The following is a 16,955-nucleotide window of genomic DNA, read 5'->3' as shown; positions in this document are numbered from 1 at the left end:
CCCCCTAACTTCAGCGAACATGTCCCTTTGACATCCTAGCTATCAGCCTCACCAAGTCCAGTAGGCAGAAATTGCCACTGCAAGCCACTGTTTAATGTAAGTTCTGACCCCCCCCCAAAAAAATAGTAAGCGAGCACGATCAATTTCATATGTACAAACAAATCAGAGTTAAGCTACATCTGAACACAATCTATCAATAGAAACTCAGCATTCTCCCCCCCCCCTTAACTGTCTCTCCAACTTCCCCACTGTGAAATTCAGATTACTGAAAAACAGGGAAAGCAACATTTTAGGCACAAGTTCAGCCTGATCTTCACTTATGAGGCAATATGCAGACATTTCATTTTTATTCCAGATGCCACTTGCTAACCTCTCATTTCAATTACATCTAACTCTAATTATACTCATATCATCAACACTTTCTGACAGGTCATATAACTCATTACAGTAACAAGACCTTTAGTAAAGTGAAATCATATAGTAGGAAAATTGGTTTCAAGAGCCTACTTTTTAATCCCACAGATTTTAAAACATTGATACTTAAATGCTAACAGCGTTTGGCTTTCGGCCTCAACGGACTAGCAAAATGCATACACCTCTGATGCGCATGTTAATCGCTTTAGGAATGGAAACTTGTAAGTAATTCAGTGATGTGAAAATTACAGTCTTGCAAAAAGCAAGTGAAGAAAAAAAGGAGGTCAGGTGGCAAGGTGGGAAGGGGTTAATAGAAAAAAATGGAGGGTTAGAGGAGCATGTGAGAAAGATGATGGCTTTAGGACTAGGAAGGGGAATGAAAAAAGGGAGAAAGAATTGTTGAGGAAAGCATTCAGCATAGTTAACAACTTGCTATTGAGAGTATGGTTGCAATGGGTGAGGGCTGACTAAGATGCTATACCAAAGAAGGAACAGAAATTAAAAACTACCTAGAATCTTGTAGCACCTTAAAGCTGGAAGAAAATATAACGGCAAAAGCTTTCAGGTATTAGAATCCACTTCTCATCAGAAGTTAATAAAGTGAACTTTAGTTAATAAAAGGTGGATTCAACATAAGGCTATCTCATCCACCACCCTGCTTTCCACAATAACCAATGTATACTAAATATAGCTCGTGCATAGTACTTGAGGACAATACTGTTCATTTTTTATGTAATGAACATTAGTTGATGAAAGCTTACGGCATAACAAATGTGCTAGTCTTCGAGGTGCTACAAAATTCATGGTTGTTTTTGCTGTCACAAGACTAAGAAGGGTACTCATCTGGAAGAAATGGACAAAGGAGATGCTGAATCTCTGAATAAACATGCTTCACGATTGTGGGATTTCCTACAGGTTTGCAGCTTGGGAAGGCATGGAGAAACCTGATGCTAGAAAGAAGCACAGGTCGCAATGAAACGTCTTAAATTTTCTGAGCAGGGAAAAGGGATGTCCCAGCAGACTCATTACAGGCACATATTTAGAGATATGATGGGACATGCAACTTTAAAGAACATGCATTATTAACAAGGCAGTACAGTCGTAAGGATAAATAAGCAGCAGGATAACGTTGCCCATGGGCACACCAAAAAGCAAGAGAATGAAGATGAGAAACGCCACTAGAATTCCTGACAGCTCCTCCGTATCACTCAAGAGATAAAAATGAAAATGACAGGAACAAGGCAATTTTAAGAGGCAACTTATGCATATGGGATGCCGAGTTAAGCTCCAGAATGTAAGGAAAGCATATTCAGAAGAGAATCTCAGTGAACAATGTGAACAGGCTAAAACCAAAGAAACAAAGCATGCTTTAATATAAGGTCCTTGAAGAGGCATGTTTGCTGTAAAATACTGTCACTGCCTCAAAAAGCTTCACAAAGGCTTATAAAAAAATTATCCCTGGGATCCATAAGAAACACAAAGTGAGCAAAGAAACCAATTAATTAATTAATTTTACAGAAAAAAACAATTTATGAATTTTACAGAAAAAAACAATTTACTGCATCTACTTCAGTGGCCGTCTAGTAAAGTTTATCCCCTTACTGCAGGGCATGGGAAGAAGGCCCACAGAAAGATGGAGAAATATTTCTACTGTGTGTCATTGCCACATGCTATTGCCATTCTGTTCTGTTCCCAAATTATTCTGTAGTGGGTTTTTTAAACTTCTCATCTTATTTTAGTATGTGTATTTTTATGCAAACTATTATTTGAATGTGACTCTTCTGTCAAAAATACACGCTGAAATTTATATTTTGATGCGTCTACACTGTTGGAAACTGCTTTGAGGGAAGTGTGAAATCTGGTGGACAGCTAACTACACACATACTGTTACAAAAGTTGGATTCCACACCTACTCTCTGCCGGGTGGTAGCAAGATTTCAGGGAGTTCTAGGTGCTCACCCAGGGTTTGTGCTTCTTCGGAGAACTGAGACACTGCAGAGACTGTCGTGGCTTTAAGAAATATGATTTATTCTCATATTTACACCTTCAGTCTGCATGGAGGGAGTCCAGATATTACAGCATGGTCACCTCATGAGGGGCTTGTTCCTCACAGCAGTGTAGCACTCAGTCCAAGGCATCTCTCCTAACTCTGCTGTTCCTAAAAGCTAAGCCTCCTTTACTCAATTGCGTTCTAATGGTCAGTTATTTTGATGCTTATAATACTAATGGTTAATTCCCCCAGGTGTTAGGTGTCACCTAACAAAGAAGTTCTCCTGACTACATCAATACTTGTTGATTGACTAGGATTGTTGTTGTTGTTGTTTAGTCGTGTCCGACTCTTCGTGACCCCATGGACCAGAGCACACCAGGCACTCCTGTCTTCCACTGCCTCCCGCAGTTTGGTCAAACTCATGTTAGTAGCTTCTAGAACACTGTCCAACCATCTCGTCCTCTGTCGTCCCCTTCTCCTTGTGCCCTCAATCTTTCCCAACATCAGGGTCTTTTCCAGGGAGTCTTCTCTTCTCATGAGGTGGCCAAAGTATTGGAGCCTCAGCTTCAGGATCTGTCCTTCTAGTGAGCACTCAGGGCTGATTTCCTTGAGAATGGACAGGTTTGATCTTCTTGCAGTCCATTGGACTCTCAAGAGTCTCCTCCAGCACCAGAATTCAAAAGCATCAATTCTTCGGTGATCAGCCTTCTTTATGGTCCAGCTCTCACTTCCATACATCACTACTGGGACTAGGATTACAGACTGGTAAACACTTAGGGCTTACCTAGTTTAATTAACTATTCACATGCTAATTGTTGATGCCCACACTTTCCAATACGCATGCATCTTGATAACAATGTCAAGGTCTGACACACTAACTGAATATCTCAAACCTTTTGCAGAACCCTCTTTCTAATACACATTGTGACTGTCTTATAACATATCCCAGTCATAACATGCAAGTTCTAATTAAATTATAATATTTACTAAATCTAAACACTTAGCACCATTATATTTTGATGTGTTTAAACTGTTGGAAACTGCCTTGAGGGAAGTGTTAAATCTTGTGGATAGCTAAATTCATACATAGGTGGGTGGGTGTAGCTGTCTTTATTGAAAGTTTTTAGCCTTGCAAATGAGGGAAATACACACAACAATATAAAGGGGAAAGTCCTTAGCTACAAATATCACTGCGCAATGGCTATACCTTTACAGCTTTACAGTTAACCCAAACATGTCCATAATGTTCCATGGACAGTTGTCAGTTTTATGCCTTTAATGATATTCTATATTTGCCACATCTGTCTCTCTAGTTTTGTATATAATGTGTAATTGTACATATTTCTATGGACTGTTGTGCATCAGCACAAGTGTTCCATTTTTTAAAACCTCTTATTTGCTAGATGGTCCCCAATCTATTTTACAGCCTCTGAAAGGATTGTGAGTATTGTGCAGTAAATACAATTCTTCTGGTTTCAGAGGTATCTCTGAAAATAAAGAAATATTTTATTCTAATCTTACCCCGCCCTCCCCAGTTTTGCAATTATGTGCTGAACAGTACAGTGGTACATCAGGTTAAGTACTTAATTCGTTCCGGAGGTATGTTCTTTACCTGAAACTGTTCTTAACTTGAAGCACCACTTTAGCTAATGGGGCCTCCTGCTGCTGCCGCGCTGCCGGAGCACGATTTCTGTTCTCATCCTGAAGCAAAGTTCTTAACCCTAGGTACTATTTCTGGGTTAGCGGAGTATGTAACCTGAAGCATATGTAACCTGAAGCGTATGTAACCCGAGGTACCACTGTATCGGAAATTCATTTTAGTATATGATTTGGGGTGGGAGCGAGGGGGGGAAAAAGCAGCCTCACAGCGATCCTTTCACTTTAAGCATAGTTGAGTGAATCAGCACTAGCACACAAATCTAGCTGGAATAGGGACTAGGTACCTATCAGTGGTTATTGGCATGGATTGTGGCAGTGAACTAGAAACATGCATGCATGTACAGCACTATCAGTTCCAATATCAATGTATATTTCGTGGGGAAGGGGAAGATAGTGACTGAATTTTGCTTCCTTCATCCCTATCCTCCCACAGGCAAGAGATTAATGGTGTCAAAACTTACACTGTTGGTCATTGTTTTGATAGATGCACCTAATGGAGGTTATAGCAATATATAAAGCATATCACTGCACCTTTGAATTGGTGTATTTTTTTAGACTGGAACCTGAGCCATTACAAGGGAATATGCTCCGTGGAAATTACTAGGCTTGCTTCCGAAATTTCTAATTTCATATCTCTGTGCAAATGTGGATTCACAAAGAGCAAGCTATAAATTAAAATTGCAATGCAGAGAAATCAGAAGTCAAAAACGCACAATAAACTTCGGATTCTCCCGAAGTTCTTGCTCTGAGTATAGTACATTATATGAGAGCATGAAAATATGAAGTTGGTGAACAGGAAGTTATTTGAATATATATAGGATGATATGATTCTGAAATCAAGTTCTTCTTATGAATAGAAACCATTCTGAATGCAGAGATGAAAAATGAGAGCTATGGTATTTAGAGAGATGTTAACTCAGCATAAAAATGACAACTAAGAAGGAATGCACAGGGTGTTGATAAAATTTACATATGCTGTGGAACTTGGAATGAAGGAAGAGAAATCAGCTAGGCTAAAGAATGCCATCAATAAAGGTTAGAGTAGCTGCAATATATGGTATTAGCAGCCTGGGTAGATAGATCAGTGAGCAGTTTAATTTAGAAAAATATCAAGAGCCATTTCCTAAAAAGTGTGGCAGATCTTGAGCTGTAATCCTGTCATAGTGCACAAGTTAAGCATGGGTTGATCTAGGTAAGTAATTTGTCACATGTCAGTCCTGCAATAACTGGTGCTGGTGATTTTATGTGTGGCAATATTCTTTCTGGCTCAGTGCTGAATTAATGATGGGGTGAGCCATTGCATGATTGACCTCTCACTGCAGCTAGAGTGGGCTTGCATAATTTCAAAGGAGATAATCCTGCATAGGTTCTAAGCAGTGGGGAACATGTCACCTGAAATCTGCTCCTGTGAGCTGTCCGGTCACTGCATTCTGCACTAGTTGAAGCTTCCAGACCATCTACCAGGTCAGATACATACAAAACATGCCACAAGTAATCAAGACTTGAGGTTACTAATGCATGAGCTAATGTACTAACCGGAGCTGGTAAAAAAATCCCCACACCTGCCACAGAGATCACTTGGGCCTCTAGGGCAGGCATGGGCAAACTCGGCCCTCCAGATGTTTTGGGACTACAACTCCCATCATCCCTAACCACTGGTCCTGTTAGCTAGGGATGATGGGAGTTGTAGTCCCAAAACATCAGGAGGGCCGAGTTTGCCTATGCCTGCTCTAGTGGTTCAAAGAGTACTCTCAGACTGAGTACCTGCTCCTTTAGAAAGAGTACAACCCCATCCAGAACAGGCTGTTGACCTATCTCCTGGACAAGGGAACCACCATCGACAAGTTTTTCATGCTTCCATGTTTCAAGCTTAGTTTATTGATTCACAACCAATCCATCACTCTATCCAGGCACCAGACCATGACTTTCACACCCTCTCCTGACCCAAATGCAATGGAGAAATAGAGTTGAGTGTACTAATGACACCTTGCTCCAAAACTCCTAATGTCTACTTCCCAATGGCTTCATATACTTGTTGAATAGCATTGGGAGAAATAGTGAAGAAGAATCAAGTAATGTGGCTGCATATGTGAACCAATCCTTGTGTGGTACATGCTATTTACCTTAAGTAAGGTGAAGAAAGGTATGGGGGGCGCCCCTTTTTAAAGGGAATTTCAGGTCTTTTTAAAAAGCTGGCCTTTTTGTGGAACTAAAGCCTTGTATAAGAATTATGGTCATGTACCCAGAGCAAGCTGGCTTGCACAAATGAAAGAAGTGTTGTAGAATCTCTGGGGAAAGCTACAAGAAAAAGCTACAGTGGTAATAGAAATAAATAATGAACAGTTTTTCCAAAGAATAATTTGGGGAAAGTCTAGCTCTGGGAATACAAACTGTCTCCTAAAAAGAAGAAACAATCCTTGATGGGTTCTCTAGCTTCCTTTTTCTTGAAATGCCACACATTTCTACAGAAGCAAGAACAGTCAATCGCTATTGACTTTACAGGGCTTAAAAATAGAACAAAGGGAACAGGCATCAAAGTAAGGCATAATTGTGTAGAGGACTATCAACAACAAATGTGCAGAATCAGGAGGCAGCTTCTGCTTTGTTTAAGAAAAGGACAAAATTAGCTTTATAATTGCCTACAGTATCAGAAACTATTTTTAAACAAAACAGAGTTGGGAGGAGGCGACATAAGAAAGATAAAAGAAAGGTTGGCATTTCAGAGGAATAAACCACTGGCTTAGAAATAGATTCAGAAACTTCTGTGTTAACTAGGGAAAGTCTTGCTAGTCCAGATGAATCATATTAGTTCAAATATTGGTATGAGATAGGATGTTGTTGATCTTCAGGATCTTCCTTCTGGCTTCAGATAAAAAATATTAGCGTGAACCAAAGGTTCAAGAAATGAATGGAAAAGGTGGTCTCACTCTCACTCTCTGCCCCCCCCAACTCTTAGGCTACAATTCTACGGAAACTTCTTTGGTGGTAAACCACACGGGATTTAGTGAGGTTTTCTTCTAATTAAGCATGCATTGGATTCCACAGTACAATTGAAAGCCTTTGTACATTTTAACTGGGAGTAAGTTCCACTGAGGGACTTGCTGTATATGCAAGCAGACATGCACAGGACTGGGCTACAAATCACATTATAGCATCACTAAAAATCCCGGCTGTGATGTGATTCAGGAAACAAGGAGTGATTCAGAATACAAAGGGATCATGCAGAAAGTTGTGAGCAAAATTGCACCCAGCCCCATTCAATTCTATGGAATATTGCAAACAGACTGCAAAAAAATTAGGACTTTACCTAGCCCCAAGTTTTAAGACTGCAAACAACCATACAAAAACAACACCAGTATGAAACAATTTTGAATGATATTATGAACAATGTGCACATTGTATAAACATGTGATAAACTAGCTCACACTTATGGCCTGGTTGTTTGCCCAAGCAGAAAAGTTATTAAATTGTCTTTGGAAGTACACAGGATTTGGGAAAATAAAGAGGGTTCACATGCACAGCTATGATGCAACTACAGGAAACTCTGATTCCATGGATAGTACAAGTTAGATTAGGGATGAGAAAACCATGGCCCTTCAGATGTGGCTGGATTACAGTTTCTATTGATCCCAGCCGCCATAGACAATGGTCAGGGATTACGGAAGTTGGAGTCTGACAACATCTGGAGGGCTACAGACCCCCTACCTTTGTGTCAGAAGGCTCCCTTGACTGATCTTCAAGATCATGACAGCATGAATATTAAGTCATTTTTAGTATAGATAGTCCAAAACTACAGAAGACTTTTGACAAGTGAATATTGTTAGGATATTTCCGTTCCACCTTAAGAAGGGAGCAGGTTGTTGTGTCACAGCCTGCGTATTTCCTGTTCACGGGAAGTTTATGTTTTGTACATTGCTTTCGTTTTTCTCTCTGTGCCTGAGACATCGAAGCAGGCAGTCATGTTTTTTCTTTGTTCTGATCAACACTGAATAAAGTTGTAAATAATGCTCTCCTGAGTGCGCCTTTCGTTGTGTGAACTCTGCTGATAGAGCGTGCACGAGCTCTGGAATGTGGCAAGCTATTTCTGAGGCTTCGTGTCACTAATTGACTGATACGGTATCTACGGGAGATCGATGGATCGTCTGGAGGCGACATGGAACCATGATGGCCTTTGTCTCCCTGGCAGTATCCCAACAAATATGACACTTTTTCACCTCCTACCTCACTTCTGAAGTGGCAAAACCCATAATCTATTTAAGCAAATGACAACACTTCATTTACTTCTAACAAGGTCACTGATGCTCCTCACTAGTCCTATTGCTACATGTTAAAACATTAAAAATGAAACCAGCCTTCTCTAATGTGTTGCACTCTTGCAGCTGATGCAATCACATGCATTTAATTCCATTGTATCCAATAGCCAGTCATTTTCATCTATTTCCCCCTATCTTGGCATGATTACTGAAAGTATTCTACCTGACTTTCTATACTTGAAAATACAGACAAATACATCCCCCCACCTTCTGTATACTGTGATTTAAAATCAGCTCTCACTGCTAAACAAATACACCATAGCTCATAATATAGCTAGAGGTGAGAACAAAGAACACCACCTCTGGAGACAGAAGAAATTGTACCAGTGCTGAGGCTTTTTGAGTGCTGAAATTGCCTTAGTAAGTGCAACAAATGAATTGGTATTTAAAGTGCTGCATAAACCACAGTGCACCACATTCTCTCTGAATGCATTTATTTGAAGTTCCGTATCTTTAAGTGCTACATTCATGTTCCACAGTGCAATTTAGAAGCACAATTCTCCTCAGTGGACCTATCCAATTACTCGGCTGCTCTCTTGGGCCTTAATTTCTATTTAGGGAGAAAAAAATAAAGTAATGACTTCATCACAGCTATGTGTGCAAGATTCTGAAGCTGGAAGTTTTAATAGGTGTCAAAAATTTAGCAGAGTATTTAATTTACTACAGATCAGCAGTAAAGGCTATAACCACATGTAAAAGAGGCAGCTCAGCTGCACACCTTGACAGTGTCACACCTATATTGTACATACAACACCACTGAAGTTCGCTTCAATTCATCCTGATTAACTGAAGCCCTTTGTCATCTGTTCACAAACACTAAAGCAGATTAAAATACCCTCAGCTCATAAGAATGCATTGAAATCCACCTTTCTAGTCTGTAATTATTGCACCTGCGCCTAGACAATTATATGCATGTTTACTCAGAAGTAAATCCCCGTGCGTTCAATTAGTGTGTTTCAGATTGCAACCTGAACTATATTAAAATCTAACTGACCAACATCAAGGCTGCAATCCTATGCATATTTACCAGGGAGTAAGGGAGTTATGCTAACTCTCAGCTAGGAGCCAGCATGGCATTCACTGCTACTAGTACCAGCCATGGTTAAAGGTGAACGGGATGGTTTTGTCATTTCTTTTGCTGCACCAGCTCCCGGATTGCACAGCAAAGACTAGGATGTAGCCCATCACCACCCTTTACTAGCTGAAGATCCATTAGGCCCTTGCTCACCCCAACTTCACACCCTCCCCAACCTGGAATGCCCTATGGTGGGGATGTCACCAGCATTAGCTTCTAAACATCTATGATTTTGGTGGGCACAGCTGGGACTTCTGGTGGCAGCAAGGCATCCACCAACAGAGTCTGGTGGAGGGACAGCTCTTTCACAGCAAAACTCATTCCACACGGCAGATCAGGGTTTGAATTGCTTTCTAAGTCACTTTTAAATCACTGGGATTTACTCATGAGTAAACATGCACAGGGTTTGACTTTAAGCATGAATCGCTATACTGAAATTTCTGCCTATGTGTAACTGGTAAAATCCAGATCTAGTAAATCAGTGAAGGCTTTGCTATTCATTAGAGTAGGAAATGGATGGTGAATACCTGAGAAGGTAGGGATGGATGAACATCTTGATTTTGGTTTCTCATATTCCATTCTTAAATTTTGTTGGTTTCTCATATTCCATTCTTAAATTTTGTTTTCCACATTTCCACTTCAGTTTGTATTATTTTGTTTTTGTTTTTGTTTTTTTAAAATGAAAATCCTCATGAAAATTCACCAACATTTTAGAATGAATTTATCCTAATGTACACATGAAGGACAGAATGTGAATGAGAAGCCCCCCTCTCACTCCCCAAGAAGCAGAATCAGCTTGGAGGGTATGAGGTGAGAGAGGTATGGATGCACAAGATCAAATTTTCCAACACCCACACCAGCCTACTCCTCAAATCTTGCTGCTCTGTGATTTTACCACCTGGCGGCATCTACATAATGCCACTGAATCATGTTCAAAAACAAAGCCACAGGGAGGTAGGTAAATCCCACCTCCAAAACAAAACTTTAAACATGCCCAGAACAAACACAGCTGGGCCTATCACTGTGAAATTTGGCAAGCTTCCTACTTAGGGACACCTCTATCACTTCTCAAACCAAACGCCCACAAAACACATGGGGAGAATAAACAATTTTGTTTTTTTCAATTCACCTCAACAGTATAAAGGCTGTATTTGTGGGAAAGCTACCATAGCTAATCCTTCTGAAATTTGGTAGGATTCAGATAGATATCCTACTTTATGGGGCAGCTGGGTGCAAAAACCCTATGCAAGTGCCAACTCACCATAAAGAAAATATATATGCAATATGGGAAGAATATGTTGCAAGGGGGAAAATCAGTGCATTATAATTTTAAAGCAAACAAAAGTAAATGTATCAATTTCTCTTTTTTTAATGGTCTTTTTATGCCTTGCCACAAACTTTTGAGTTGTTCAGTGCATGTGCTATTAAAAGCAGAAATTATTTTTCTCCTTTATGGCCAAAGATCAGTTAAGCAGCTTCTTCCTTGACAAGACTGAACTATGCAGTTAAGGCTGGCCATCAAGACAGAACAAGAATGATGCTAATGAACAAATGTAATAAACATTCTGCTGAATGGGAGGTTATGAAAGCTACACACATACTTAAAGACCTGGTATTATATGAACAAATAACAAAAATAGAGCCGCATTCCCCAGTGTATTTTCATCAACCTAGAAATTGCATATTCTGCCAAGATTTTTTTCGGCTTTTTGAGCTGGGGTTAGGTGGGGTGAAAATTGCTGGGATCCTGGGGGATCTGTAAAATTTCTCATATATTTCATGAGGGTTTTTCATGATAGTTGTGACACAGCAGACTCCCTTGCAAAAGAGAGACTGGCCACAACTCTGGCACTTCATTGTAACACACACACACACACACACTTTTTTTCCCAGCCCACACCCCCAAAATGTTTCTAAATGCCCTCCTTTCACATGAGACAATAGGCTTCATGAAGGCATGGGAGCATTTTCAGCCTTGCCTAAAAAGGCTGGAACACATTTGCAATCTAACTTCCATGGTGTGTATACAACCAGAGCCTATTTCTAATCTCTCTCCAAGCTCTCATAACAATTCATGAGACCCCATGGAGTGAAGTTTAGGCAGGCCAAACAGACTGCAGTATGAGATCTGAATCTCACATTGTTTACTTCAGCTCCTTTGATGTCTCAGCTCCATGACTAAAATGCAGCCGATAGGGAAAGGTTTTGTGCATCCCTTGGGATCCTGCTATGTTTCCATAAAAAAATAAGATTGTTGTTGCTATTACTATTACATAGATAAGCTTGCAAATGTAAGAATAGCTGGTGGTACTACAAAAAAAGTTTAGAAAGTTAATAATGTGGCAGCTGTTATTCAGTCTTCCTGGAAGAAAATATTTTATGAAATATGCCGGAATATGCACCAACCTTTTAAACTATGGATCCAATGATGACCCTTTTATCAACAGGTTTTTAACAAAGAGCTCCAATTCTTGTTCCCAGCAGTCAGGTGGGCAAACTTGCAAGTCTATTGGTTCCTCCAAATCTGGACCATTGCATTATTTGACAAGTTACCACACTTGGAGATGGAAGGTGAAAACAGGCAGTGACAGGAAAGGATGAGGAGCAGGAGTCTCCAGCAAATGGTAGCGAGCCCCCTACTGATCAGGCACCTTGATCACAATTAACAAGGTGTTCTTTATTACAGTAGTACCTTGGTTTTCTATTGTCTCAGAAGTCGAACGTTTAGACTTTCTAATGCTGAAAACCCAGAAGGAACTACTTCAGTTTCCGAACGCTTTTTGGAAGCTGAACGTGCCACATGGCTTCCATAATGAGTTTTCTGGATGTAAATGCTTTTGGAAATGCATGCTTTGGTTTTCGAACGTTTCAGAAGTCAAACGGTCTTCCGGAACGGATTACATTCAAAAACCAAGGTACCACTGTATATTGTCAGATCTTGTTATTTTTTTGACCATTTCACCTTCTTGCCTAGTTGAGTAATGACTTACTGTTAGCAACACTCAGGATAATAAAGGTATGCCCTTTTCACCTGACAGAAATTACACGCAAACAATGGAACCTCATACAAAGTCAAAGTACCAGCAAGAATATAGCCAAGCCAGTTCTTGAATTACATAAGGCATTGTTGGATTCTATGGGGTGAATCCATTTGTTTCTTTAGCCTCGATCCTTTACCTCATTCCTTCCTCTCTCTTTTTTTTAAAAAATAGGAGAATTGTATCATCTCTATTGCCAATGGGCAAGAATTTATATTTTGCATTTTTGTTCAGTATCTGAAAATGGAAGCTGTCACTTAATTTCAAGAGACATTTCCAGCATGACCCTTTGACCTGAACAGGAGGTCACTCATGTGTCAGAAGAGGAACAACACTGAGGAGCGGTTGTCAGTTTGACAAATGCTACTGCTCTAGTTTGTATGGCAAAGGTTTTATAATGACTCTATTAAGTAGCTCGAGAGTCCTTTATCACTCACATTGATGTCTTCCAAATCTAAGTTGTTCAGAGCGACATTGTTCCGCTTCCAGATGATAGGAGGTCTCAAGGTCCCCTGAATGGCGCAACTTAGAACTGCACTTTGTCCTACTGTTGCTGCAGTGATGCTTATTTTCTGATCTTCTGGCAGACTCAGTTGAATTACTTCTGTAAAAGATACGTTGCATTTAAAGTTAATTAGCATACAGGGTTTCTGCACCCTGGTAGCTTTAAGATTTTAATTTGAATTAAAGGCAAAATAATTTCCAAATGAAGTCAGGAAATAGAACTGTTTCAAATAAAAGGTCAGCATGACATTTCAATTAGATTGACTGACAAGTATTGCTTGGTAAGAAGAGAGCCTTCTAACATGAAATAATTTCAAAAGCAAAGAACATGGCACACCGGCTCCAAAAGTACATTAAATATATTGTCAAATATTTGAGCACCTTGACAATATTTTTGTAGTGCCCTTCTGGATAAACATACTCATGGCATGTGTGTGCGCCTGCACACACACTTCAGGGGAGCTGTTTTTCAAATAACCCTTTATAGTTAAATTAGACATAATGATGGGAACCATGTAGGTTTGCTCCAAGAATCTGCCCCATTCACAACAAATAAAGCAGGGTCAGGAAGTCAGTTATTAAATCAAAAGAAGTATATCATTGGGGATGACACACCACCTTACTTCCTGGTGGTCCATCACTTTAGGCACATTTTTTCTGAGCTGGATTACATTATTATTATTATTATTATTATTATTATTATTATTATTATTATTGAATTTATATACTGCCCTATACCCGGAGGACTGCAAGGAAGTAAGATGCCAGAGTGTTTAGCTCCACTGCATACATCTTTTGATATTAATAGTAGACTCGACCCATTCATTGCTTTATTTGCAATAGGCCAGGCTGATGAACAATAATCATTGGTGCCATCATCATACCCCTAAATAATACTAACAAATAAAATTGAAATCTGGTTTGCAAAGATGGGGCATCTTCATTAGAAAGTGAGCACACTTAACTAAAATAAGCCTTACACATAGTCAACATGGCCCTACCATATGTTTTTCTGTTTTGGTCTCTAGACATTAAAATATGAGTCTAGTGTTCAGTGGGACATGCTGTACGGAACACTCCTATCTGGGATGAACCTGGGACAGCTCAGTCAGTAGAACATGAGACTCTTAATCTCAGGCTCATGGGTCTGAGTCCCATGCTGGGCAAAAGAGGGTTGAAATATATGAGCTTCATAGTCCCCTCAACTATATTTCTATGATTCTGTCTCAAAATTCATGTCTGACATGGCACTGTGGAATGTCTGACTGTACAACGTGCTCCTGCAAACATCTGAAGTGGCTTAAAGTTTGGCCATTGTTCATGGACTAATCTACTGCCAATGACTTTTCATCTCACCATGAAAACCAGAAACCAGCTCATGCTACAACTGATATGTCTAAGCTATGTGGCAATATGTAAAGGGTTTGTAAACTGTAACCAAATACAATGATAGATGATGGACTATTCACAATAAAAATGGCAAACATTGTCAAGAAGAGTTATTGGTGGTTTTTGCTTATTGGCTTTACTGCCTTTTTTATTTTTGGAGAAATTTATTTTACACTGAAAAATAACCCAGAGTAACAACTAGCAACAAAATATTGCCATACCCTCATCACACCCCTGTAACTCCTCTGTTAAGCATCTTTCTGGGGATGAGCCATGGGGGCTGTTTAGACATGGGCTGCCTAGCAGCCAACAATGGAAAGAGCTCTTCATGGTTGGCTGTATCAGTTGCACTGTGCAAGCAAGGAAGAGGACAAATAGGAAGCTGGCACAACTCATGATGTGACATACGTATAGAATTCCTATTGATTTTAATAGGCGATGTAACCATATGCTCAACACTTTGGCTCCATTCAAACGTAACAGCTGCAGACCCGTGCTTCCTCCCCTCCCATTTTCCTTGCACAATAATTTCTCCCATTTTCCATTGTGTGCTTTAACCATGTTTCAGCATTACTTTGACTTTATTGCCAATATGGTTAAAGCTAACCAAGAGCCCTTCATCATTCTTGTTTGATAATCCACTTCAAGCCATGGTTACAAAGGAATCTTAGCTGGCTTTAACCATATTCATGCCCGTGCCACTATAACACTAAACTGTGGTTTCAGAAAAGCATGGAAAGAAAGGGGGATTCAGGCATGAGAAGGGCAAGAGAAGATGTGTGAGAGTGTACATCTTTGCAAAGCATGGTTTGTAAATTGGCCCAACATAGAATCACAGAATCACATGGTCTTTATCTCCACTAACATCAATGGGACTGAAATTAAAAGTGCTTAACATCGGGTAGACTGAGCAAATAATGAAGATAGTGATCCATGTTAGAGTAGCCCTAGTAGACTTAAGAGGAATGTTCTGCAATAAATGTTTTATGACAAGTGGCCTAAAGGAGCCACAAAGAGCTTTGAGTTACTTCATTATTGCTCAAACAACAAATTAGTCTCAAGTAAGGCAGGCATTAATCTTTCAATTGGGGGTAGAACATCCATCTAGGAACATGGAAAGATCCTTAACTGGCTCCTTTTAGCCAAATTAAGAGAGCACTTTGTAATTAGCACAATTAAAGAGATAGCACATTTGTCTAATGTGTTTCCAAAAGGAAGCATCAAACAAACAGTCCACTAGTTCTGGGTAGGGAAAAAGCTTTGTTGCATCATTAAAGGCACCTTTTTTGGCAAGAAAAAATGGCAAGATTTTAGTTTCATAACAGCATGAAATTCACAGATATCCTGCTTGTGCTGTATTCTTAAAAAACAAAAAAGTGGTTCAAAACCTTTAATTACATACCACAAAAAGTAAATGATGTGTGTGTCCCACATCAGCAACTAACCCCAGTGCTGAATCTATGGAGGGGAAGATGCACATTCATCTCTGTATCTTTAGACATATCATAACCAACAAAAAATAGTTACTAAGAAGGTGTCCTTTGGCAATCCTGCACATTTAGCACTGACTAATTCTCTTGTCAGGAGCAGGGAATAACAAATGACTATGGAGGCTCTGAGTGGAACTATTTCAAATTACTGTAGACTAGATCTGTATTTGACAAGGACATTGAGCCAGACATCAGAATGGAACCATTGTTCATGTGAGCTCAAGATGTAGCAGCAACAAGTATGCAATGTACCTTTTATTACCAAGGCTGGTTTATGACAAGTCTGAGGGCACAATCCATCAGACAGTTGTGTGGCTGGGATTTCAATGAGATTCAAATTTCAATGAGATATAGATTTGGAGCCTATGTTACATTTGCCAAAAACTTTCCCAAGCTGAACAGACCAGTCTTTATCGGGTGGATTAAGAAGCCATCAACCATTGCACTGGAAAAAAGGTGAAAGAAAGATACATGGCTCAACTATTCCAATTACTGTCATCAGTTCCATATCTGCTTGCCACACCACCCATTGGCAATTTTTCCTAAGCAGAAATTTAGTTAAGTCATGAGTGGCTGTGATTTAAAAAAAATGAATCAGACTATTGTCCAAAGTTTCAACTGCACAAAACTGATAGTGAATGGAAAAGTAGCATTGGTACCATTCGAGTTCTTAAATACTTTATCACTTAACCACAAGTAGGTAAGAGAAAAAGCAGAATAAACTTTTTTCTTTTGGTGGCGGCAGGGAAGGGGGAGGAGACAAGGGAAAGAAAAAGTGAATATATGAACATCTGTATATATTACATTTCAATTGATAAAATATTAAAACGGGAACATATTCCACAGGATGTATAATGGCAAATATGCTTTTTAATTAACAACTATACATTTTGAGTCTTCCCATTCAGTTACTTATTTATTCACTTGCAGCCACAAAACACCCCTTTGAGCCTGAGCTAACGAACATTATCCAGACTGGAGCTTGCTAGATAGAATTAAGACCACATTAAACCTGTATTCATTTTGTTTGCCTATTTAGAATGTAATTTAAAAGCAATAACCTCCTCAAACAACATAGAACCA

General features: G+C 39.5%; 1 protein-coding gene across 4 annotated transcripts in view; it reads right to left on the bottom strand.

Moving 5' to 3' along the window:
• The window catches only part of FSTL5 (follistatin like 5), a 323,917-nt gene that overhangs the window by 92,775 nt on the left and 214,187 nt on the right, over positions 1-16,955 (bottom strand). For all 4 annotated transcript variants that reach the window (XM_081021706.1, XM_081021708.1, XM_081021707.1 and 1 more), the window contains one exon: positions 12,927-13,093. In XM_081021706.1, the coding sequence (XP_080877832.1) occupies positions 12,927-13,093 (167 nt within the window). The remainder of the gene's footprint in view (positions 1-12,926; positions 13,094-16,955) is intronic.

This window comes from Podarcis pityusensis (genome assembly GCF_964106645.2).
Source record: "Podarcis pityusensis genome assembly, chromosome: 9".
Taxonomy (NCBI): Eukaryota; Metazoa; Chordata; class Lepidosauria; order Squamata; family Lacertidae; genus Podarcis; species Podarcis pityusensis.
The sequence above is the reverse complement of the archived record's forward strand: the minus strand, read 5'-3'. Positions and strand labels throughout refer to the sequence as shown.